At 38.0% G+C, this 27,030-nt stretch overlaps 1 protein-coding gene across 1 annotated transcript in view; it reads right to left on the bottom strand.

Annotated features, from left to right (window-relative positions):
* Nucleotides 1-26,824, bottom strand: part of MSH4 (mutS homolog 4) — a 52,648-nt gene extending 25,824 nt beyond the window's left edge. Inside the window, exons 1-13 of the mRNA XM_063428035.1 lie at nucleotides 26,815-26,824; nucleotides 26,534-26,704; nucleotides 25,809-25,972; nucleotides 25,383-25,493; nucleotides 24,490-24,605; nucleotides 21,663-21,836; nucleotides 19,113-19,285; nucleotides 18,581-18,648; nucleotides 14,836-14,910; nucleotides 6,207-6,271; nucleotides 5,147-5,316; nucleotides 3,640-3,776; nucleotides 33-136 (exon numbers count right to left, since the gene is read on the bottom strand). Of these exons, the coding sequence (XP_063284105.1) occupies nucleotides 33-136; nucleotides 3,640-3,776; nucleotides 5,147-5,316; nucleotides 6,207-6,271; nucleotides 14,836-14,910; nucleotides 18,581-18,648; nucleotides 19,113-19,285; nucleotides 21,663-21,836; nucleotides 24,490-24,605; nucleotides 25,383-25,493; nucleotides 25,809-25,972; nucleotides 26,534-26,704; nucleotides 26,815-26,824 (1,538 nt within the window). The remainder of the gene's footprint in view (nucleotides 1-32; nucleotides 137-3,639; nucleotides 3,777-5,146; nucleotides 5,317-6,206; nucleotides 6,272-14,835; nucleotides 14,911-18,580; nucleotides 18,649-19,112; nucleotides 19,286-21,662; nucleotides 21,837-24,489; nucleotides 24,606-25,382; nucleotides 25,494-25,808; nucleotides 25,973-26,533; nucleotides 26,705-26,814) is intronic.
* Between the last annotated feature and the right edge of the window lie 206 nt (nucleotides 26,825-27,030).

The raw sequence follows: 27,030 nt of genomic DNA, 5'->3' as shown, positions 1-27,030 counted from the left end.
ATGCATATATAAATGTAGAGGAATATTCTTACAGATATGACATGTGATAGATTTCCCGTAGAGATTCTTGGCATCTTTCGTTCATTTTGATTAAGTCGACTGATGTAAAACTGTATGTATTTTTAATTCGAGTCACCTGAATGAAAAAAAAGGAAGAAATATTTACCTGACGTAGACTCACACCTGGCATATTTAAAGTTTTCATAACTTGCTCTACTAGTCTTCCATAGCAGTATGTTTCAATCTTCTTTTATCTGAATAACCTGATTTCAAATGGTTTTCAGGGGGAGTTTATGTGGTAAGCAGATTACTCCCAGAGCAATTCCATTCATCACACAGAATAGCTAGAAAAGCTTGCTTTTAAGTGAACCAGAATGTTTGAGGTGACTGGTGGCACAGCAGTACATGCATGCTAAGTCAGCAGCCTGGATCACCCTCATGAGAGGAAATACAGCTCAGACCAATAAGAGAGTAATATATATATATATATATATGGGTGTCTGACTGGGAGCTCAGAGGCGATGGGTTGGAGCAGCGGCAACTTTTTACAAAGTGCTGCAATTCAGAGCTAAGCGTGAGTGCAGGGTACAGTAGCCAGTAGATGTTCCGTAAATTGGCCATGCACCAAGAAAAAGGCACACTTTCCATATTCTTGCCATTGCAACGCCACCAGGACACTATAAAAGGTTTGCTTAGCTGCAGTGAATTTCACCTGCCATCAACTGAGCAAACTGCTCTTACATAGAAACATAGAAACATAGAATGTGACGGCAGATAAGAACCATTCGGCCCATCTAGTCTGCCCAGTTTTCTAAATACTTTCATTAGTCCCTGGCCTTATCTTATAGTTAGGATAGCCTTATGCCTATCCCACGCATGCTTAAACTCCTTTACTGTGTTAACCTCTACCACTTCAGCTGGAAGGCTATTCCATGCATCCACTACCCTCTCAGTAAAGTAATACTTCCTGGTATTATTTTTAAACCTTTGTCCCTCTAATTTAAGACTATGTCCTCTTGTTGTGGTAGTTTTTCTTCTTTTAAATATAGTCTCCTCCTTTACTGTGTTGATTCCCTTTATGTATTTAAATGTTTCTATCATATCCCCCCTGTCTCGTCTTTCCTCCAAGCTATACATGTTAAGATCCTTCAACCTTTCCTGGTAAGTTTTATCCTGCAATCCATGAACCAGTTTAGTAGCCCTTCTTTGAACTCTCTCTAAGGTATCAATATCCTTCTGAAGATAGGGTCTCCAGTACTGTGTACAGTACTCCAAGTGAGGTCTCACCAGTGTTCTGTACAATGGCATGAGCACTTCCCTCTTTCTACTGCTAATACCTCTCCCTATACAACCAAGCATTCTGCTAGCATTTCCTGCTGCTCTATTACATTGTCTGCCTACCTTTAAGTCATCAGAAATAATCACCCCTAAATCCCTTTCCTCAGATGTTGAGGTTAGGACTCTATCAAATATTTTGTACTCTACCCTTGGGTTTTTACGTCCAAGATGCATTATCTTGCACTTATCCACATTAAATGTCAGTTGCCACAACTCTGACCATTTTTCTAGTTTACCTAAATCATTTTCCATTTGGCTTATCCCTCCTGGAACATCAACCCTGTTACATATCTTAGTATCATCCGCAAAAAGACACACCTTACCATCAAGACCTTCTGCAATATCACTAATAAAAATATTAAAGAGAATGGGTCCAAGTACAGATCCCTGAGGTACCCCACTGGTGACAAGCCCAAGCTTCGAATATACTCCATTGACTACAACCCTCTGTTGCCTGTCACTCAGCCACTGCCTTACCCATTCAACAATATTCGAATCCAAACTCAAAGATTGTAGTTTATTGATAAGCCTTCTATGTGCAACAGTGTCAAAAGCCTTACTGAAATCTAAGTAAGCAATGTCTACTGCACCACCCTGATCTATAATTTTAGTTACCCAATCAAAAAAATCAATAAGATTAGTTTGGCATGATCTCCCTGAAGTAAACCCATGTTGTCTCTGGTCTTGAAATCCATGTGTTTTTAGATGTTCAACAATCCTATCCTTTAACATGGTTTCCATCACTTTCCCCACTACTGAAGTAAGGCTTACTGGCCTATAGTTGCCCGACTCCTCCCTATTACCTTTCTTGTGAATGGGCACAACATTCGCTAACTTCCAATCTTCTGGGACTACTCCTGTTTTCAATGATTGGTTAAATAAATCTGTTAATGGTTTTGCTAGTACACCACTAAGCTCTTTTAATAGCTTTGGGTGTATTCCATCAGGTCCCATTGACTTATTTGTCTTTACTTTTGACAGTTGAAATAGAACCTCTTCCTCTGTAAACTCACGTGTAATAAATGACTCATTTATCCTTTTTGTTAACAGAGGTCCCTTTCCTTCATTTTCATCTGTAAATACCGAACAAAAATATTCATTGAGGCAGTCAGCTAGACCTTTATCCTCATCTACATACCTTCCTTCTTTTGTTTTTAATCTAACTAATCCTTGTTTTACTTTTCTTTTCTCATTTATGTATCTAAAAAAAGTTTTGTCCCCCTTTTTTACTGACTGTGCTATTTTCTCTTCTGTGTGGGATTTGGAAGCTCTTATAACTTGCTTAGCCTCTTTCTGCCTAATCTTATAGGTCATTCTGTCTTCCTCAGTCTGGTTTTTTTTATAATTACTAAATGCTAACTTTTTGTTTTTTACTATTTTGGCCACATCTGCGGAGTACCACAGTGGTTTCTTGAATTTTTTGCTTTTACTGACAAGCCTAATGCAATTTTCTGTTGCCTTCAGTAGTGCAACTTTTAAATAATCCCATTTATTTTGGACTCCATATAAATTGCTCCAGTCTGATAATGACTCCTTTACACATATTCTAATTTTAGAAAAGTCTGTTTTTCTAAAGTCTAAAACTTTTGTTTTTGTGTGGTGTGACTCAGTCACTGTTCTTATATTAAACCACACTGACTGATGATCACTGGATCCTAAACTTTCACCTACAGTAATATCTGATACCAAATCTCCATTTGTTAACACTAAACAAACTCTTACTGCAAACTCTTACTGCAAATTTCACAAGTATTTATTAAACACTACATATGCTTGACACTTATAGGTAGGATTTAAATATAGACTATAGTATTTTTATATAGGATGTTTTTAAAAATTACAGTTGTAAGCCTTTATTTTCCTTTACAGATAGATGAGGCATAAGTAATTTTTAGTTAGATAGCGATGGGTGTTAATTTTTACTGTTTATCATTCTACATATTAATCTGCATAGTAGAATCAATTTTTTTCAGCAGATGTTGATTACCAGTAGTTAAATGTTACGTTTTTGTTACATGGAAACAGTCAATAATCACTAATAGCAGTGACAGCTATGTTAGCAATTACAGATTTGTCGACAAATATTCGAGACAAGCATGGAAGAAAAATATTTAGATGTGCATGTAACTGATGGGAGAGTGTTGCATGATGATATCAATTTCAAATATATTGCAAATGTTGCACAATGTGCTAACAAAACATTTATGACCACAGAAATCTAATTGAACATCCCTATTAATTTTTCTGTAGGAGACATAAAAGGTGACCTCTGCTGAAATAAATGAGATCATTAACGTCTACCTTTACAAATTCTGTAGGAAGGGTCAGTGTGGACGTCACATTTCCATCAGCGTTCATTTGGATAAAAAATCCTCTGGCAGTGCTAAAGCTGGTTTTCAGTGGCAGGCTGTGCTTCTCAGAAAGCTGTGATATCATTCCTGTGCATAAAGGAAACCATCATAGGTCAACAGGAAATAACTGTCCTAGAACAGTGTTTAATAAAGCGAGCAAAACAATAATGCATAATACATCAGAAAAGACGACTTTTTATCAGACAGAAAGTGATATCACTCCTGTGCAGGAGGGAACCTTCATAACTTACATGGCAATAATTGTCCTAAAATAGTTTTACAGTTAATCAAAATTGTAATCAAAAATACTCAACCCCCATTTAAAATCAGGTTTGTTGTAAAAATGTACAGAGTTTCAGCTGTTTGCCATGAACAAATCAAACAAAAGCAATTTAAATAGCTCAACACAATGAATGCTTCAAGTGGTTTCCCCAAATTCAACTGAAAATGAAACTTGCATTCTGTTTCTTGTTTGTGAAGAGCGATAATATCTTCTCTTAACTTTGGGGACCATCATTTTGACTTAGCCATATTTCTAAAATGCAGTCAAACGTGACACTCAACAAACCTCTAGCCAGTTCAGGTATTTCAAGTGTTCCAGCTCAAGCACACCGGGTGCAACTAATTAAGTAATTGAAAGTTGCAACAGATGTGCTTGAAACAACACCAATTTTGCATATTTGTGCTCTTGTGAGGCATTTTGTGCAGGGGGTTGAATAATTTTGAGACTGGAAAGGTCGTTATAAGTTGCATTTTCAGTTGAATCTGGGGAAACCACTTGAAGCATTCCTTGTGTTCGGCTATTTCAATTGCTTTTGTTTGATTTGTTCATTGCAAACAGCTGAAAGACTGTAAATTTTGACAATAAACCCAATTTTCAATGGCGGTTGAACATTTTGTTATTACAAATGTACATAAAGCTCGTAAAAGAAAAAAAATACATTCTATCTTGCATCAGAAATTGCATCATCTTACGGAAATATAGAAACAATCTTATTTTAATCCTGTACGATCCTGTATATAGAAATGTAAAATTTTAATTTTCAGGATACAGTCTTATTAATGAGTGACACGAAAGGGAAATGTATACAAATACACCTATGAAAATTTTGCGCAATTCTGGAGAAGAGAGCAAAGAGTATAGCAGTCAATTACACTTTGTTGAACTGAATTTTGCCCCTGATTTACTAATTGGAAGAAAAGAAAGAAACAGAGGAAAATCATCAGGCATTGATCCACATTAGTATATTTTGGCTATTTCCCCTAATAAGTAACATAAAGCACATAAGAATAAAACCATAAAGATAAATACTGCACGGTATTCCCTCTTTGTTTTTTTTCTGTTTTCTCTTGTAATAAAACCATACAGAAAACTAAATGTATAGACATTCTGTAATATATTTCAGGCAAACAAAGAAATGTATAAAACAATAGTCTAGCAATTTAATCTACATCACCAGCAATGTCATCTACTATTTCTGCATATGTTCTGCGAGCAATGTCAAGGAATTCATTGATATTTGGTTTAACTGCATAGCATTTCTGGGTTCTCATGTTCAGACAGCCTTTTGAATATCTTGTGTCATCATTAATGACAGCTTTAATTTTTTCTAGAATGATGTCAAACCTAACAAAAAAAATCAGTATGTTAGTATTTAACGATCTTCAATACCTAATGATTTGTGTAAAACACTATTATCAAAGTAATAAAGCGACATATACAGACAGACCTTTCCTATGGACACAGCCATGTGTAGTAGTAGCATTAAATACATTTTGTCCTTTGTCAAGCCTTGAATTTGATGGTCAAAGGCAAGGTGAGAATTTTGGAAAATATAGACCAAAAAAAGCTGGAAAGTTAAAGGGACACTATATTCATTAAAACAACTTTAGCTTAACGAACACTTTTTTTGTTTTGTATAGAGCATGCCTCTGCAGTCTCACTGTTCAATTCTATGCCATTAAGGAGTTAAATCACTGTTTATGTAGCCCTAGACACATCTCCCTGCATGTGACTTACACAGTCTCCCTAAAAACTTCCTGTAACTAGTTATCTAATGTTTACACTTCCTTTATTGCAAATTCTGTTTAATTTAGAATGTATTAATTCCTGCTCTGCTAATAGCTTGCCTCATGTATGTAATTAAAATTTAATTACAGAGCAGGAGAGAAAAACTTTTAAAGGAAGCTACATCTGATTGAAAATGAAACCATTTTTTTATGCAGGCTGTGTCAGTCACATACCAGAGGAGGCGTGGCTAGGGCTGAATAAACAGAAACAAAAGTGATTTAACTCCTAGACGGCAGAAAAATGAGCAATGACACTTCAGAGGTATGATTATACACAAACACGGTTTCATTAAGCTAAAGTTGTTTTAGTGAGTATAGTGTCCCTTTAAGTCTTGACAACAATCACTTTTGTGTAGTTGTTTGAATTGGGTTTTGTATTTTTATAATTTAGTGTTATTTTAACCAAATGCATTAATTCATTAAAAAAAACAAAAAAAACCAGAAAACCTTTTATCTTCCAATGATGCATAGTATGCTCTGAGAAGTGGTGTCTTGCAATTCTTTAATGCCTCCTAAAAACAAACAAAACACATTTAATATTTAATAACACATTTACTCTCTGCCAATAATTTGTAGGATCCTTGCAAGGGAAAGGGTAGTCCAGACAGCATTTTTGTTCAATCTATAGAAGCATGTACCTGAACTAGTTTTGCTTGGTGCACTTCCCAAATATTTTTTGAACATGCTGATAATCTTAACTACACATGTTGGAATAATAGATGGTACAGACATCTAGTTAAAGGGCTAATCCAAACCATTAAGAAAAAATATATATTTTGTTAACATGATAAATGCCCTATGGGGTATAACTATTACATCCCCCATGCAGCTTCCGACACTAATCTTCAACGCTCCATCTTGACGTCACTCGGCATTCCAATCACAGGCTTCTCACATAGAGGTCTATGATTGGACCGATTCGCCAGCTCAGAAGGCACGCGTGCGTTGTGAGCCTGTGAAAGGGATGGAGGTGGGAATAGGGAGGATTTTCCCATTTGGAAGGAGAGCCAACATGGAGGGGAGAGCTGTCTTCCCTGTCTGTCGGCAGCATGCTGTACATGCTGACGACAGACATAAAATATGCACAGGGTTGACAGTAGGAGCTTTGGGATGCCTAAGTCACACGTGCTGTGGGTGCAACTAGCCCCAGCACATGATTAAAAATAACTCAGTATGTGCAGTGTTTTAAGTTGAAACACTGCACATCCAGACTCCTACCATCACGACCACTTCAAATCACTTAAAGGGACACTCCAGGCACCCAGACCACTTCTGCCCATTGGAGTGGTCTGGGTGCCAACTCCCACTACCCTTAACCCTACAACTGTAATTACTGCAATTTTCATAAACAGCAATAATTACTTTGCAGGGTTAACTCCTCCTCTAGTGGCTGTGAGGACCCCCAGCGTCGCTCAATTCCCCATAGGAAAGCATTGAAAAGCATTTTTTTTTTCCTCTCACAGTGAGAGATTTTTTGATGATTAATATAAATTTGAAGAAGATATCTACAATGCTATATTATATTTTCTATCTACTCATTATATTTTTGATTATGAGTTAAATTCTATATATAGGATCTACTGAAATTTTTATAGTTAACTATAATATTATACACTTAATGCACTTTCTTTTAAAGGAAAAAAAGAGAAAAAAAGAGAGAAAGAGGAAGAGATTTATTGACATGATTAAATCACAATAGCTTAGAGATTAATGTTAACTCTTGCTCGGTTGAACTATATGGTGAATGGTAAGGGTAATGGTAAATTAGTTTTCCTTTTGCCCAATTTTGGGTCTTATTAGCAATTTATGATTGGGCACTATCGTCACTAGTGACTAATATTATCCCCCACGTGAAATATATGGTGAACTGCTGACTTAATGGCAAGAGTAAATGTAAACTTTTTTTATTTTATTTATTTTTTTCTTCTCACAGAGAGATATTTTTGATGATTAATATAAGTTTGAAGAAGACATCCACAATGCTACATTATATTTTCTATTTACCCACTATATTTTTGATTATGAGTTAAATTCTATATATAGGATCTATTGAAATTTTTATAGTTAACTATAATGATATACACTTTATGTACTTTCTTTCAAAAAGAGATTTTATTGACCTGATTAAATTACACTAGTTTAGAGACTAATGTTAACTCTTGCTCGGTTGAACTATATGGTAAATGGTAAGGGTAATGGTAAATTAGTTGTTTTTTTTTTTCTGCCCAATTTTGGGTTCTATTAACAATTCAGGACTGGGGACTAATATTATCCCCCCTACGAAATATATGGTGAACTGCTGATTTAATGGTGAGGGTAAATGTATAACTTTTTTTTTTTTCCTCTCCCTTTCCTTCCTCTCCATGGATCTGACTTCTGTATTAATTATGATCTATATTGGAGACCTAGCTTAATATTGAAATGGATTTATATATTATTCTGTGAACTCAACCTTCTCCACTCCCCCCCCCCCCCCCCCCCCCCCGTGACCTCACTCCTGCAATCTAGGCTACTATTGGTTAGGTTACTATTGGATTACCCTATTGGAATACCAATGGGGAATTTGCTCCACTTATTGGTATGCAATTTTTGTTTTTTTTTTCTGTGAAAATGTTTGTGAGTTTTTTTCTTTTTTTTTAGGCCGGTGGAGAGGGGAGCAAAGAACGGTGGAGACCACTTTTCCTCGTGATGACACTTAATATTGTCTCATGGAATGTCCAGGGGCTGAACTCACCCCAAAAGAGGGGAGCCGTATATAAATTTTTGAATGAAAACCAAATAGACGTTGCATTTATCCAAGAGACCCATTGGATTAACTCGTCAGACAGATTGTGGAAATTTAAGAAATTTCCTTGGGTATTTGCCTCAAATTTAGAGGGGAAGAAAAAGAAAAGAGGTACTGCTATTATTATTTCCAATAGCCATATAGTTGAAACTATACATTTCTCTCCTGATCCTATGGGTAGATATGTTCTCCTAGTGGTTAAAATAAATGGCATAATCTATACCTTGGTTAATATCTATGCTCCAAATCGCAATCCAGAAATATTACTTGATCAAATTATGGAAACACTAGATGAATCAACTAGCAGTAATATATTAATGGGAGGTGATTTCAATAGTGGCATGGACCCAAGAAAGGATAGAAGTCACAAACAAACAGGAAATTCTAAACTACTAAATAGCTATCCATATAACTTAGCAGACTTCACTGCCACAAATAATCTCTATGATTGCTGGAGGATATTTAATCCAACTGAAAGGGAGTATACTTTCTTTTCACATGTCCACCAGACATATTCACGTATTGATATGTTTTTTGTAAAAGTAGGCCTTTTAGACTCTATCGTTAAAGCAAGCATTGGCTCTATAGTATTATCGGATCATGCCCCTATATTTTTGAAAATTAAATTCAAAGATAATTTTAGACCTAGGACAAGGTGGAGACTAAATGAAAGTCTACTGAAAGTTGACCATATTAAGGAGTCTATTATAATGGAAATTGAGAACTTTTTAAATATTAATAATAATGGAGAAGTCTCGGCCTCCATAGTATGGTGTACTCTTAAAAGTTTTATTAGAGGTTTACTAATTAAATATGGTTCTGAACTTAAAAGAAAGAAGGGTGATACTCTACAGAAATTAAGAACTAAACTGGCCGAGAAAGAATATTTAAATAAAAAAGTAACAACTAAAGAATTAACTGAAGAAATAATCAAATTGAAATTATCCATCAAAGAAAAAATTTACGATATAGTAAATAAGAACCTTACACTTCTTGAACAAAGATGGTATCATAACAGTAATAAAATAAATAGAGACCTCTCAAATAAACTTAAAAACTATAATAAAGATAAATCTATAAAAAAAATAATTTCAGGAGACTCCCACTTAATCCTAACAAACGATATCGCTAAGGCATTCGTGGACTACTATAGTTCCCTATATAATTTGGATTAAGTCAAAGCTACTGACCTAGAAATTGATAGATTCCTAAGTAGTCTCAAACTCCCTAGAATAAAAACTTCTAATCTAGAAAGACTTAACGCTCCAATTCTATTAACAGAGATTACTGAGGCAATTAATAGTTTAAAACCCAATAAAGCGCCTGGCCCTGATGGATATCCGGCAATATTCTATAAAACCTTCCTTAATTCTATTTCTCCTATTTTATTGGAAATGTTTACAAAGGTATCTTCAGAATCTCCCTTTCCAAAAGAAATGATGATAGCTTCAATAATACCTATCCCAAAGCCCAACAAAGACCCTACTCAAATTACTAATTATAGACCGATCTCATTGATCAATACGGATATAAAAAAAAATTCTAGTATATTGTCCAATCGTCTTAAAGATACTATAAACTACGTAATTGGTGTAGACCAGTCGGGCTTTGTAAAGGAAAGAAGTGCTACTGACAATACCCGTAGGATTTTTAACTTAATTCATAGAATGAATTAAAGTGGATTGGGTTCGGTCGTTATGGCCCTCGATGCCGAAAAGGCCTTTGACAGGGTCAATTGGAGATTCCTTGATTCTGTCATGGGCCGGTTCGGTATCGTGGGGCAATTTAGCAGTAACCCTTTCTTCGATTCAGATATCTTTGAAATAAATAATGGTACTAGGCAAGGCTGTCCTCTGGCCCATTAGCTGTCTTGATTAGGCAAAACATCAATATAAAAGGAGTGGAAATGCGACACAGCGAAGTTAAAATAACCTTGTTTGCGGACGATATTATTCTTACTTTAGTTAATCCCCGGGTATCAATTACACACTTATTAAGTGATATAGCTATATGTAGTTCCTTTTCGAATTATAAAATCAATATGAAAAAAAAACAAATCCTATCTTATATGTTAAGCGATATTGAAAAAGAAATAATAGCTAAGCAGTTTCACTTTGTCTGGGTTAAAGATGAGATTGAATATTTGGGGATAAAGATTTCTTTTGACACTGCTAGTGTAACTCAATCGAACTATGAAAACCTATTTAGAAACTTACATCATCAAATTATCAAATGGAAACGATTAGAACCCTCTTGGATTGGTAGAATTGGTTAAAGCATTTTTGATACCGAAACTCTTATACCTTTTTAGGGCAATTCCATTCAGAATTAAGCTAGAAATGCTTAACCGGTTTCAAAATCTATTCTCCAACTACATATGGGCCAATAATCCCACTAGGATTGCGTTTGAAATATTGCGTAGAAGCTATCCGAAAGGAGGGATAGCTTTTCCTGATGTATATAGGACCTATGAAGCCTGCAAAGCATCCCAGTTACTAATGTGGATAAATACGGATCAGGATATTTTAAAATGGCTCTGTATATAACAAGATATAGTCCTAAGTATAAATTATCTATTTTGGTGTGGATAGGCATATTAGATCTAGTTGCACTGGAGAAAAATCTATTTTCCAATAAAATTCTAAACGACATGGTTACAACTTCCAAAATATTTATGAAGAAATTTAATTTGAAAGATAGAATATTTTACGATACCCCAATAGAAGTTTTACGTTATGTATTGATAGATTTAGATATCAAATCCTGGTTCCAAATAGGGATAAGTAAGATATCAGATCTATGTGAAGGTTATAAATTGACTACATTTAATCAACTACAAGTAAAATATAACATACCCACAAGTGACATATTTAAATATCTAAGAATAAAGAATTTCTTAATGTCCAAATTAATTTGCAAAGAACACTATATAACCTTCCAAATTGCTAATAGCCAAAAAAAAAAAGGGAGCATTGCTAGATTTTCTAAATTATTCGATCTAATGGACCAGGATCTTCAAATCTCTTCATTTAATAAATGGGAAATTGATATTGGTAAATCTATACCTTTGTAGAGTGGACTAGAGGTACTCAACTAGTAAAACAATCTATCCATAATGTATCACTATTGGAAACTCACCGTAAACTAATCTACAGCTGGTACTTTGTTCCAACTAGAATGCATAAGATCGATCCTATTCATAGTAAAATTTGCTGGAGATGTGGATTGGAAGATGGTACAATATACCATATATGGTGGGAATGCCCTAGACTAAACAATTTGAAAACACAGTTGTTCGATTTGGTAAAATCCCTATACCATGATATAAATGAAATTAGCCCACAAATGTTTCTATTTAATATCGGCCTCACTACACAGGACAACAATTTAAGTAGACTTTTGACCCATGTTTTCTCTGCAGTCAAAATTAATATTGCTAGATGTTGGAAATCCCCTATACCTCATGAATGGATAGAAATTATGGCTCAAATTGAATTTCAACATAAAATGGAGACGAGTTATGTTTTTAACTCGCAACCTAGGAAAAATGAAAAGGTTTGCTACCTCTTCTCCCTCCTCAATTCCCCATCCCACCTTTTCCCCCCCTTTTTTTAACCTTCCTTATAGCAATGCCCAGTAGGAAGGCTGAGCTAGGTATCCCACTATAACAGACTGGCACACATACATACATACATACATACATACAGACACACAAGACACACATACATACATACAGACAGGCACACACACACACACACACACAAGACATACATACAAAGACACATACACACATACAGACAGACACACATATATACAGACAGACACACACACACGACACATACAAAGACATACATACAGACACACACAAGACATACATACAAAGACACACACACAACATACATACAAAGACAAGACACACATATATACAGACATACACACACAAGACACACATACATACAGACATACACACACACACACGACACACATACATACAGACATACACACACGACACACATACATACAGACATACACACACACACGACACACATACATACACACACACAAGACATACATACAAAGACAAGACACACATATATACAGACATTCACACACACAAGACACATACATAAGACACACACAAGACATACATACAAAGACAAGACACACATATATACAGACATACACACACACAAGACAAATGCATAAGACACACACAAGACATACATACAAAGACAAGACACACATATATACAGACATACACACACACAAGACACATACATAAGACACACATACAGACACACACAAGACATACATACAAAGACAAGACACACATGTATACAGACATACACACATACAGACACACACAAGACATACATACAAAGACAAGACACACATGTATACAGACATACACACACAAGACACATACATAAGACACACATACAGACACACACAAGACATACATACAGACACACACAAGACATACATACAGACACACACAAGACATACATGCAAAGACACATACACAAACAAACACACATTATATTTAAGTCACCCTCCTGTTTCCTACCTTTAAAGTGCAGGAGGGTGACTTTCCCTGGGGTCCAGTGGTGGCTCAGGTGGATGGGAGTCAGAGTTCCCACTCTGACTCCCTCCTCCTCCTTCCTCCCGCGCGGCTCTCAGTATGCTGGGAGGAGTGACCGGGGATTTACTTCCTCCCAGCAGAGATGATGTCATCACAGGGGGCCCGGTCACGCTGTTAAAGCGCCCAGCGCTGACTAAGCCCCCTCACAATCCACATCCATCGGGTGGCCCTGACAGCATGGGCCACCCGATGGACCCCTCCATATGCGGCCCCAGCGGTTTGCCGCCGGGGCCGCAAGTGGTGATGGCGGTACCCAGTCACAGGGGTACCGCCGGCTTGCGCCCGCCCGCCTGATCAATCAATCACCCAATCTGTAAAAAAAAAATTTAAAATCCCTACCACCCACCTGGAATCCTGAAACCCCCACTAGTGGGCGGTAGGGACCAGGTTGACGACCCATGGTATAAACAAACGTGATTTTATGTATTTGTTGAAACTTCTTGAATAAATATGATAAATACAAAAAAAAAAGAAAAGCATTTTCAAAGCTTTCCTATGGAGAGCTCTAATGCGCATGCGTGGCTTTGCCACGCATGCGCATTAGGTCTTCTCAGCCGGCGGGATCAGTCTACCCCGCCAGCTGACGTGATGAAGGGAAGGAGCGGCGGGGGTCTCAGGTAAGTCACTGAAGGGGCTTTTACCCCTTCAGCAACCGGGGATGGGTGGTGGGAGGGAGAGAGGACCTGCAGTGCCAGTTAAACAGATTGTTTTCCTGGCACTGAAGAGTCCCTTTAAGGGGTCATGGTGGTTGATGTAACCTTTTAAGGAACAGTTCTGAAATATCTTATAGGATATCACTTCTCATTTTCCAAACAATTTTATGGAGATATTTTTTTAAGATAATTGCATTGTTTATCATTTAATGCCAGTTAAGATCATTGAGAAAGAGCTCCCTGTACCCCCGCCAAGCTTCTTTCCTAGCTGGAAAAGGGAAACCTGAAGAGCTTCTGCTCTAGTTGCCGCAGTTTGACTGGGGTCCTTCTGGAGCTTTTCTGCCCGAACAGGATACAGCTCTCCTTCCAGGCAGGTATCGCCAGGGCTGTAGGGATCACTCATCCTGCCAACAGGTCTGAAGACTGTCACTGGGATCCCTAAATATCCACACAGGACTCCCAGTTCCATGTGGAACTTACATGCAATACTATGTTCATTACACTTAGATTGCTGTGACAACATCAATAAAATACAATTAACCAAATCATAGCAGACAACTTACAGAAACGTGATATAACAAAATGACATACTTATAAAGGGGTAGGGAAGACAATACTTAAAACAAATTATCTTTTCTGCCTGCAGACAAGTCATATCTAATCTACCTGAATATGCAAATTCTAAGTCTTGCTATTCAGGCAATGCAAAAAACTGTTGCTACCAACAGAGGGCGCTATACAGGCTCCATAGCCAAATCCATCTAGTTGGTAGTAATCCTCAGCAGGGCAGGAGAGCAGACAAAACATTTAACACTAAACACTATATATTTTACACACACCCTGCACCTATAATAGGCACAGAGTGACTAAAACATAAGAATAGTGCAGGGACCTACATAAATAGTCTTTCTGAAGCTCCTGGTGATGGTGACTACCGTCACAATTTATAATTACATAAAAATAACTGTTAATATTATATGATTTGTTTTAATGTACCTTTAAAGGCTCGATCAGTTCTAGGGTGTGCTTAAGTGAAATCAAATAGCTTATTTTCGCTTCTGCGGCTTTACTCTGTTACATAAATAGATAAGTCAATTAACAAAGCAAAACAACAAATGTCAACACCACATGATAAATACATCCTGGTAAAACGCCTTACAAGGCGTCTGGGTGTGTTGTTAAAATTAAATACAATCAGTTTCTGCTGTGTTAGAACATGCTCTCATTACAGGGCAAAGATGATCATGTTAATCTGATGTATAAATCTATATATAGATTATTTTTCATAGAAAAGTTAGCATTTAGAAAATGCACTGTAAACATTTCACAGAATATACACATACTTAATCAAAATATACAGAAAAACACCTTTTCAACATGGTGTTCTGAGCTCTAACAGGATAAAACAGAGACCCAGGGAATTTGTGCTTGGATCCTATGACTGCGGACCCTGGCACCCTAACCTTTACTGTGGTGATGGTAGGCAGGGCCGGATTAACATAGGGGCTGATGGAGCTGCAGCTCCAGGCCCAGGCCCATGGAATAGGCCCATTTTAAAAAAATATATATATATATATATATATTTTTTTTTTTTACACATTACTCTTAGGTTTGCCACCTCACTGGTATTTTACTGGCACAGCCGGTATTTGAGGCTGCCTGGCTGTGCCAATATTGCAGTAATACCTACAAATGCAGGTATTTTTCTCAGAATAAATGGAGATTACTCTGCAATACCAGCACCGGCCAGTAGGGGGTCACTGTGTGTGGAGAGAGGCAGGGATAGGAAGTTACAGCATGTCCCTGCCTCTCTCTACTACTTACTGATCTGTGGGGGAGCAGCTACACAGCACAGAGTCCAGACAGCAGCTCTACAGCTCAGGTAAGTGAGGGATGGGGGGAAAGGCAGCAGGGACACATGGGGACACTGAGACACATGGGGACACTGAGACACTAGGGGACATATGGGACACTGAGACACTAGGACACATGGGGACACAGACACTGGGAGACCTGGAAACACTGAGACACTTGGGGACACTGGAAAACATGGGGACACAGACACATGGGGACGCTGTGAGACATAGGGACATTGGGAGGCACTGAGACATTGGGACACGGAGACACTATGTCCCCATTTCTCCCAGTGTCCCCATGTCCCCCATCCAGTGTCGCTAGTGTCTTGGTGTCCCCATGTCTCCCAGTGTCCCCAAGTGTCTGTCTCCCAGCCAGTGTCCCCTAGTCTCCCAGTGTTTGTGTTCCCATGTCTGTGTCCCTAGTGTCTTAGTGTCCCCAAATGTTTCAGTGTCCCCATGTCTCCCAGTGTCTGTGTTCTTAGTGCCTCAGTGTGCCTAGTGTCCCCATGTCTCCCAGTGTCCCTATATGTCCCAGTGTCCCCATGTCTATGTCCACAACTGTCCCCATGTCTCCCAGTATCCCCAAGTGTCTGTCTCCCAGCCAGTGTCCCCAGATCTCCCAGTGTCCCCTAGTCTCCCAGTGTCTATGTTCCCATGTCTCTGTGTCCCTAGTGTCTCAGTGTCCCTAGTGTCTCAGTGTCCCTAGTGTCTCAGTGTCCCCATTTCTCCCAGTTTCCCTAAATGTCTCAGTGTCCCCATGTCTTTGTGTCCCCGGGTCTTTCAGTGTCCCCATGTCTCTTAGTGTCCCTGGGTCTCTCAGTGTCCCTATGTCTCACTGTGTCCCCATGTCTCACTGTGTCCCCAGTATCCTAGTGACATGGGGACACACTGAGACATGGGGACACTGGGAGACTAGGGGTCTGGGTGACATGGGGACACTGACACTGTGATACATAGGGACACTGAGACACTTGGTGACTTGTGAGACTGAGACACTGGCAGCAATCCATCTATACAGCAGAATCAAACTGTGAGTAGTTTGTTGGCGATTTTACAGAATTTTCTCTGATGTCACTCCTCGTGATTATACAAATGATTAAGGCTGGTATTTATTTTCAAAAAAGGTGGCAACCCTAACTACTCTTCACATACTCTTGCTTAAGATTATGTTAAAACAACCACCCTGGCCCCTTCTTGACTCCCTAAATATAGTAAAATATGCTGCTGGATCTGCCTCTGAACTGACTGTCTGCTGACATCATCAGAAGTGGTGGTCTGAGCAAATTACAATACTTCCCCATAGGATTGGCTGATACTGTCAACTAGGCAGATCAGGGGCAGAGCCAGCACAAGTCCAACATAGCCCTGGCCAATCAGCATCTCCTCATAGAGATGCATTGAATCAATTGGAAGTTCAGTGTCTGCATGCAGAGGGTGGAGACACTGAATGGCAGTGCTGTACACTAGGCAGTACTGCCACAGGAAGCACCTCTAGCAGCCATCTAAGGAGTGGCCAGTGGAGTTATTTTCTCTGAAAAGACAGTGTTTATTGCAAAGGGCCTGAATGGAATGATTCTACTTACCAGAACAAATACAATAAGTGGTAGTTGTTCTGGTGACTATAGTGTCCCTTTAAGTTTGGAAGCTTAAGAGGGATGTATGGGAACAAAACTTGTGTGGACTGGCTGACAATAAAATTAGTTTAGGTAATGCAGACGTTGGTCTCTCTAACACTGTGGCATGTCCCCTTTCTTTTACTCTTACTACATACACCTTTTCTCTGTCCCAGACTATATAACAGGAACTTCTGCCTGTTAGTAAGAAGGTAAGGAGACAAGTGGACCAGCGAGTGCTAGGGGACAGTTCTTAGAAAGCATGGAGTGAGCGCATCATTATACACATTTATGTCAAGCTCAGGGTGCTGCCTGCATAGTATGCCCTTAGTTGGACAGCCTGCATTATTGGCGGGCAGCCTGACATGCATTCATGCCAGACTGTCCTTCAAATTCTTTGGACAGACATGCCCCCTTTTTGGGCATGTTCTCCCCTTTTGGCAGTTCTGGTTACGTGATTCGCACCAGTGGCCCACCCTTTTACCCAGCCCATTGACTTCCTGCTTCACTGGACACTGCTGTTAGGGGGTATAGATTTACTTGAAAGATGAAAGCATAAATTAGAGAGAGATTAGCATAGAGTATGTGTTTTCTTATAGCTGAACCCTATGCGTTTCCCTCCAGCACCATCTCCATCAGATACATGACGCTTGGGAGGTATGACTGTTTTAGTGTTTTTGGTCGATAAAATTCTGTAATTAGGCCCATCATAATTGTCAGCACCAGGCCCAGTGTGATCTTAATCCGGCCCTGATGGTAGGGCTCTCATGATGTAGAGCAGGGCAAAGCCTCAGTTTAGATTTTAAGGTGTTATAGCAGGGAGGGTAAGCCTCCCTGTGGCAGAGCCTGACAGCAATAATCTTTAGCGACCCTGGGGGCTTTTGCTGGAGAGCAGTGCTCTTCCTCTCTGTTACATATGAGTAGTGATCAAAGAGGGTGTTTTACTTTTCCCCCTGGAACACACTGCATCAGCTAGAGTTGTAAAAATGTTTCCTGATTAATAGGCTGACAAGCTCAAAACGTATAACACCTTAATTTCAGTTCTTTTCGGTATGGTAGGTGCCATAGTATTAGGGGGCCTGGTGGAAAAAGCAATTATAACCAAGTAATGGAGTACCCCCTGGCCCTTTATTATAGGGTATCATGGTATGTGGGCATCCCTTAGCCCACTGTTACGTATTATCTTCACATTTCATTTGGCCTATGAGAACAGAGGAATGGGGTGAAGTTAAACATCAAGCATTTAAATGGCAAACCATGTTTTTTACACACCGTATCCTGCTTTGGAATCTGAACAATATTGGAAAGCAGATGTTCTGTATCCAGAAACCTAGAAAGTACTGAACAGAACAGTTAGAGGAGTATTTACCATCAAATCAAAATAGTGAATTCAAGGGATTTTATTCTATGGATGGTAACAATAAAATGTGCGATCAGTTCATGCACTTGATACTGGCATGATCTTTGTTTTTTTATGGATGTAATATGTCAGGCATTGACCATAATTATATATTATATAGTACATTCAGTAATCAGATCGGACCAATCTATCTAGTATGCTCTTAATTTTATGCAAGAATCTATTTTCTGAATGTATGTGCAAAAAAAAAAATATGTTAAGACTAACTTCCACACACACACACACACACACACACACACACACAAACTTATCATAATATGCCATCATATTCCACATGACTGTACAGCTGGGGAACAAAACAAACAAATATTTGGCAACTAAACAAGTCTAGAAATGAAGCAACAAAGACTTCTGTGTGTTTGGATAGTAAGTGAAATATTTTACCAGATTGGAGGCTAAAAAACATGTCCTCCTCCTCAAGAAATTCCTGCACACAGTCCAGTCTGGTACTTATAGTTTCCAAATCAATAAGAGGCTCTAAAATGCTGGAACGAAGTCTACGGCTTCCTCCTGGGGTTTTCGTATAATTCATAACAGCAAATAGGGTATGACCATTCCTTGGAAAACGTCAAACTGAGGTCACTCAATGTTTTGAAATTTTGCGAGACATCAACATGTTCTAAAGCTACAGCATTCTATATATCAATAGATGGCAGGTAACATTACACAGAATTTAATCTAGGAGTCACAACATCAATTTTAGAACCCAAATAATATATATATATATATATACATACAGACCAAATGTATGCCAAAATATTAATGCCATGACTACAGATGAGAATTCCAATTTCCAATTCAGCACTTTAAAGTCCTGTTTTCAACTAACTACAATACAGCATTACATTAATAAAGCTTATTTTTTGGATTTTGCTACATATATTTTATTTTGTTTATTAATGGAAAAATAAGACTGTCTTCGGATACTCTAGAATGGTTATTCACTAAAGTGATTTTACACTAAACTGTAAAATGTATAAAATTAAATCTGAATTACAAAATTCAAGCTAAAAATAGGCAAGCCATGACTATTAGTGACTTTTCCACACCAGCTATATTTTACCAAAATATTGTAATTTACTTTTTTATATGTTATAACTCTGTGTCAGATCAATTGTTAACATTCTCCAAGTTAGTTATGTTTTCAGTTCACCTATTTTGCCCTATAATTTGAATAGTCCCGCATATGTAACCATAACTCATCATTTTGTGCTGATAAATGTGGAGAGAAAGAGAGTAAGAAAGAGAAGGAGTAGGTGCAACTACAGAAAAATATCTAACTAATAACTTCAAAATGTAGTGAATTGAAATCTAAATGGCAAAACTGAGCCCATGATTGTCAGGCTGTGACCATAGAGCAGAGTAGGGGAGTTTTAATAGATCAGCTAATTACATTTCCTTTTGCCATTCAAATTTCAATTTGGAACAATTTGGAATGTGTTGAATAACCCTGCCTGGTTCACTGTTAAGGATATCACCAGCTTAGAGTTGCACAAATGACGTATAAATGACCACTAGGACTGGGCAGCACATAATAAAATCACTTCAAGCTTCATAGATGGATAAAAGAAAAACAATAAAGACAACATGACAAAAGCAAATAAACACACTGGAACACATCAGCGGCCACTAAAAACAGGGGGTAGTATGAAAAAGTAGCTGGAGCATGTTGGGGTGTTATTGACCCCTCTCTCCGCCACCAGGCTCGCTTGATGTTTGCTGGGTGTTCCGCAGCACGGCATTACTGGTACTGAAGGGCTGCAGCTCTGTCATCTAGGCCCCAGGCCTGAGTGGGAGCCCATGCTCCATGGATCCCCTTCACTGTTGTAGTAGGATCGTGGGCCCGCAGGTTCACTGAAATGCGGAGTAACCCGCGGCCCAAGATGGGCGTAACGGGCTCCCAAGTGTGTAGCTGTAACTGGCACGCAACACTGCGTGAGATCGGCCGCCTCTCACCTCGGCAAGCACACCAGCCAGGGTAGGCCGCAAGCTGGAACCAGGTAGCAGTGTAATCGGATAGTCCAAGCTTAGAGGTTTGTGCAGGCCTTGTTTAATAAGAAGCTGGTAGCTTGGGGTTATCAGAAACCGGCTCCTTCCGTTGAAATAGACGGATTTTAGCCAGATTCCTCGGGAGTTAGTGGAAGACATGTCCGCCCATCTTGGATGTCAGGACCCCCCCATTTCACTTTACTTTACATTGTCATACTCCACTATTGTGGCCTAAAGTTTGAAAAGGTTTGGCATTCACTTCAAATTCCTCATAATTTACCCTATAGTGAATAAGTCTTTGAGCGTTGTTTCCTCTCATTTGCTGGGCAAATGTCTCATTTGTGAGAGTTTAGCAGCCCAACAATTCATCTTACTTGCATAAAGTCATGCAATCAGCACAAGTAGACATTTCGGTGTGTATCACAGGGTATTTTGAGTCTTGTGTTCATTTTACAACCATTATCTGCCAAATGAAGTGTTTTTCTTCTCAGCATTCATACTAAGATTACTAATATGCTGTGAATTTTATAACCTGATTTGTGCTACAGTAGTAAAAATAAAACAATCCGAGTTTAGTGACGAGTACAGCAATGACAAACATGCAAACATTTTTTATTAGACTTGCTTGGGAATGCTTCTTAAAACAGGGCACACCTGCCTCAATGGATAGGCGCTCAGTATAGAATAACCACAGCAACTACAGCACATGCATACAAAGCAGAACATGAAAAACACCTACACTGTCATGTTAGTTAGCATTGGCCAGGATGATGGCGAGAGCTCACCGACATGAGGAGAAGGTTTATTTTTTTAAACTATACTTTTTGAAAACTATACATTTACTTGAAATTTTGCAATGTTATTCCCTTTCAGATGAGAGGAGTTTCATTTAAATGAGAAAAATTAGAATGTCACATGCATGAATGACAACAAAAATAGCCATACCTGGAATCTCTGATGTTAACTAGGAGTTCAAGGTTTTGTGCAGATGTAGAATCTATCATAGCGGTTTGCCCACTTCCTTGAAACCGAATCTTGAGGGATTTTGGAGCATAAACAGAATTCTGAATAAATTCTACATACTTGAACAATGCCGCCACCGCAGCAAGGCAGTAGTATCTGTAATTAGTTTTAAATACAGACATAATGACAGATCAGTATCACTCCACTGGGAGGGTTGGTTTCCCACAGAAGCACCAGGGAGTAATCTATTTCAGTGGCATTTAACCACTTCCCTGCCAAGAGCATTTTGTTTGGAAAAATTTCAGCATAACATTTGAGACATGGACTACACACGTAGCATATGAACATAGAAAAATGAGCAATTGTGTATAGACAAACATAACAATTTAAATAATGCATATTTACACAAGTTTATTTTTCAATTACTCATTCTTATTTTTCAAGAAATATTGGGATATAAAAACGTAACAATATAGTATCCCTTATATTGCAATATTTCACACAAATATCAATAAAAAAAAAAAGCAAAAATATTTTTTTTCTTAATACAATAATTGTGACAAAATTATGTAATCCTGCCTATAGGCAGTTGTAAGGACCCTGACAGCATTACTAGCAATAAACCTTACTAAAAATAGAAACAGAAAGGAAAAATAAGGTCTACGTTTGAGCATAATGCCCACATAAAGTAAGTACAGTTAAATAATATTTTTGTACAAAAAGTATATTAAAAGTGTTAAAGCAATCTGTCTCAATCTCTGTAATACTAAAAAATCCACATAAGAGACATCATTCACACTGATCTTTGAAGCTTCCATTATTGTTAAAAGGGGAGGGGATGTCAATTTTTTTATTTCACCCATTTGCAGACATTAAATGTGTGGAATGGTTTCCTGGTCAAAGCAAGTGAAAGGAAAGACACAGCATATGCCTTCTCTGGTAGTGAAGGAGATAGTTGTCTGTATAGATCTTTATATCTGAACCCTGCTCTGACGTCTACATGTTTTCTCCTATCTCTCCCAACGCTCATTCAGTGTCTCCTTTTCTAATGATACCTCCTCCCTTAGTCCTGACTCTGTTGGAGTCCCCCAAGACTCTGTACTTGGTCCCCTTCTATTTTCTCCTTATACTGCCTCTCTTGGCAAACTTATTACCTCATATGGATTCCAAAACCACCTGTACACTGATGACACTCAGATAAAACCTCTCGTCCCCGGACCTATCCCCTGCCATCCTGCAACGTGATCTCTCTAAAACTGATCTCCTTGTCTTTCCTCCTAATACTGATTCTCCTCTTTCGCTTTTCCTTTCAAGTGAGTGGTACCCACATCAGTCCATCCTTGCATGCACGCTATCTTGGCATTATACTTGATTCTGGCCTCATATTTGAGCCTCACATCCAATCTGTTACCAAAACCTGTAGATTCCACCTTAAAAACATAGCCCGCATCCGCCCCTTTCTCATACAAGATGCTACTAAGGAGCTTGTCCATGCTTTAGTAATCTCGCACATGGACTATTGGAACGCTCTCCTAATAGGTCTTCCCACAATTCGTATTGCCCCGCTACAGTCTTTAATGAATGCTGAAGCTAGACTGATTTTCCTCTGCTGTTGCTCCTCTTACAACTTTCCCTTCTGTCAGTCCTTACATTGGCTTCCTGTATCATATAGGAGTCAATTCAAGGTACTAATCCACACCTATAAAGCACTGACCAATTCTATCCCCTCCTATATTTCTTCACTGATCCATAGATATACCCCTTCTCGGTCGCTCTGCCCATGACCTTCTCCTGTCCACTGCCCGCACCCATACAGTCAACTCATGCTTGCAGGACTTCTTGCGGGTGGCTCCTTTCCTTTGGAATAGCCTGCCTACCACCATCAAGCTCTCCCGTAGTCTTCAATCATTTAAAAATGTGCCTCAAAACAATCTCTTTAGGAAAGTTTATGGCCTTCCAGAGTAATCTCTACCTCACATACCTGTCCCTTGCTCTCTCCTACTCCACTCTATTCTCTCCTCCAGCCCTGCTTCACCCCACCTTGTTTGATTGCTCCCTCCTGTCCTGTTGTGTTTTACGCTCCACCTCCTATAGACTGTAAGCTTGGTTAAGCAGTCCTGTAAGTTTTTGTAATTGTCTCATTTATTAAATCTCCCCCTTTGATATTGGAAAGCGCTACGGAATATGCTGGCGCTATTTAAATACCAGTAATAATAATAATAAATGCATCTGTAAATAAACATAAACCTCACTCAAAATGGTAGGCCAAAAAAATAAATTAAAAAAAACTGATAAAGTTCCAGAATGAGCACATCATACAAGACTTATGTTACAAAGTTTCAGGAAAAGGTGAAAAGTTGCATTTTTTTTTTTAACATATACTGCAAATTCATTGCAGCCTTATACTGTACATTTTCAATAAATGCCTTAAAAAGTTTACGGTGGAGAATACTTTATTCTATCTAAAATCAAAGTGATAAGTAGTGATGAATGGAACAACACATACAAATAAAACGATAAAACAAATAAATGAGTATTAAATAAGTGAATTAAATAAATGAGTATTAAATAAGTGAATTGAAAATAAGGATATAAGTGAGTTTATTTACTAAATTTGTAAATTCTGAGTTCAATATGAACTGAATCACATAAGTTTCTGATGCATGCTTCATTCCTGAATTTTTTTGTGTCATTAGAATTATAGCTGCAAATAAGGAAAAGCGACTACATATCAAATATCATAGGTATTCTGTTAGTTACAATGAAACTAAAATAGAATGTGCACTACATTCACATAGTATCTACATACTTGGACTGAACCTCCATTATGACAGTACTGAATTCGGGAGCACATAATTTTTCAATATATTCCAAACCTTTAGTTTCATTAAAATATTTCCTTTGGACAGTAGTAAAGGACACATCCTGGGAAGAGAAAACAGGAAGATTGCATTTTAAATTTACTCACAACTGTTAGGTTGAAACTTATAATGAAAAACATTTGATATGTCTAGAAATATCTGGTTCTGAATATGTTGCACAGTGAGCAAAATAAAAATGAGTGCTACTGCTATTAAAATAGAAAATAAAAATAAACAAACAAACAAAAATAAAAATTTATATTTTGGTATATTTGGAAATACTAACGCCAAAAATGTCAGCAAAACAAATGTTATATATGAGTGTGGACAAAATGTCTGGTTCAAATACGCATTTGCATTTCAAGGGACACTGCAGGCTGCAAATGAATCTGACAAACATGCCCTAATGTATGTCATGGCTTTTCCTGGATGCTGATGTTGCAGTTCTGTGTTACTGATGCATGCAAGCAAGCTATTGCACAAAGTGGAAGGGTATTTATGTAAACCCAGACCAGTGTAGATGACCCATCATAAAAGTAAACCATTTTAGTACAAGATCTTAAAGGACTCACTCCAAGTGTCAAAATGCAAAATTTCTTGAAAAAATATATGTAAAACCAAGTCAGAAAGAAATATTAGCATGTGTATCAAAGTCACGATAAAAATTGTGCACAATAAAAAATATACATTACCTATTAGCTTGAAAACACGGTCTACGCTTGGTGCTATTGTGCTGAAAACACATCCACAAAGTTTTGGTGTTGCACAAAACTAATAGTTTTTTGTTTTTAACAACAAACAAGAAAAGAAAACAACAATAAAGAAATTTAAAACAACTTACCTTAAAGTTTTCTGTTATCAGGCGAAAGAGTTTAGTTGAACTACCATTATCACAGGCAGTATTTGACATTAGAATTTCCAGAGGTGACAACATTTGGAGTTTGGTTATTACCTAAAAATATTATCAGAATGTTAATGACTAACTTATGTATTACTATGTACTTACATATTCTTATTAATTATATGTAAGGTGAAAAACTCAAACTGTACTGATTCTTTTAAACTAGCCACTTGTTCTAAATTCAAACCTTGAGAAAATGAAGATGTGCTTCCCTGATATATGAACACAGTCGCACTTAAGCAGAGGTGGAAAAAAATAGAAAAACATGCTTGTAAATAAATAACCAAATCAATAAAAGTATGGTTGACTACATCACAATAAAGATAACAAAGTGACACGATAGACTACATAAAACATACATTTTACCTTCACATATATGGCGTTGTCTGCAAACTGAGATAAAACAACCTCGGGGTTCTTTAAATCCAGACTAGCCATTCCGATTTCACCTCTGGCTAGTCCCCGTCCTTCCACAACAGCTACAATGATGGAGGATGATGGTTGAGCAGACACTGAAGACGAGGATGTAACTGCAACACAAGGATGGAATTGTATGCTCTTGAAATTGAGCATCCTTTGAATGTACCATGACAGACACATTTTAAAGGAACACTTGACAAACAGATAAGCGCAAAATGCATGTTACTTAGAGCACCTTGATTCCACTCTCATGTCTGAAAGTAGATTACAACAGCAGTGATTTGTAAACATATCTGACACTAGAAGACAAAATAAGTTAGTGCTGCCACTATTCATTTTTTCCCTATTGAGCATGTGAAAAGAGCCATGCCTAAACAGCAAACTGGGTTAAGTATAAACAAAAATCTACGTGATGACTGGAACTATTGGGCAGAGATTATGGGATAAGATCTATCCCCATCTACCAGAATCAGGCTGATTGACTGCAGTGCAATGCACCAAGGGACACATTTCAGGTAACTTTTTTTTGGCAGTGTATTATTTAAGACATTATCTATATAATGTACGAAAGTATATAATATTAATTAGACAATCCCTTTAAAGTTAGTTTGGCATGGTGCACTTTATTCTGTGTCGGATAGAGATAAAGGTAACACTTCTTTTAGCATTACCTGGATACCCAGTGCGTGGAGTCTGAAACTTGGGTTTTGTACAGCAGCCAGCAGTAGATTGTCCTGGGTGGGTATAGTCTGGACCCCTGTGTGAAGAACTACTTGTAACATTGGTAAAATTAAAGGCACTTCTATTTTCTCCAAATGAACTTTTATCTCCAAAATAAGCATCTACAAAACCAAAGAACAATTTATTAAAAACATGGAAAGAATAGATTTATCAGAGGTTTACACTCCATGCACTATGTGAAACATCTGCACTTACTCTCTTTATCTCTCACCCGCTGTCATTGTCCCTTACTCACAACTATCTTCTGAGGGCTTTCACTCACCCTTTCTCTCTTTGCTCATCTTTTAGTTTAGTGCCTTACCTACACTAGTGTAGCGCTACCTACACTAGTGTAGCGGTAGCCGCCTTTCACTCCCCAAACCGGTACTCACACCCATCCTGCAATTATTCCTAAGAGCTTGCTCAAACTCCAGCCCTTCACTCAGAG

This window comes from Pelobates fuscus, chromosome 7, assembly GCF_036172605.1.
Source record: "Pelobates fuscus isolate aPelFus1 chromosome 7, aPelFus1.pri, whole genome shotgun sequence".
Lineage (NCBI taxonomy): Eukaryota > Metazoa > Chordata > Amphibia > Anura > Pelobatidae > Pelobates > Pelobates fuscus.
The sequence above is the reverse complement of the archived record's forward strand: the minus strand, read 5'-3'. Positions and strand labels throughout refer to the sequence as shown.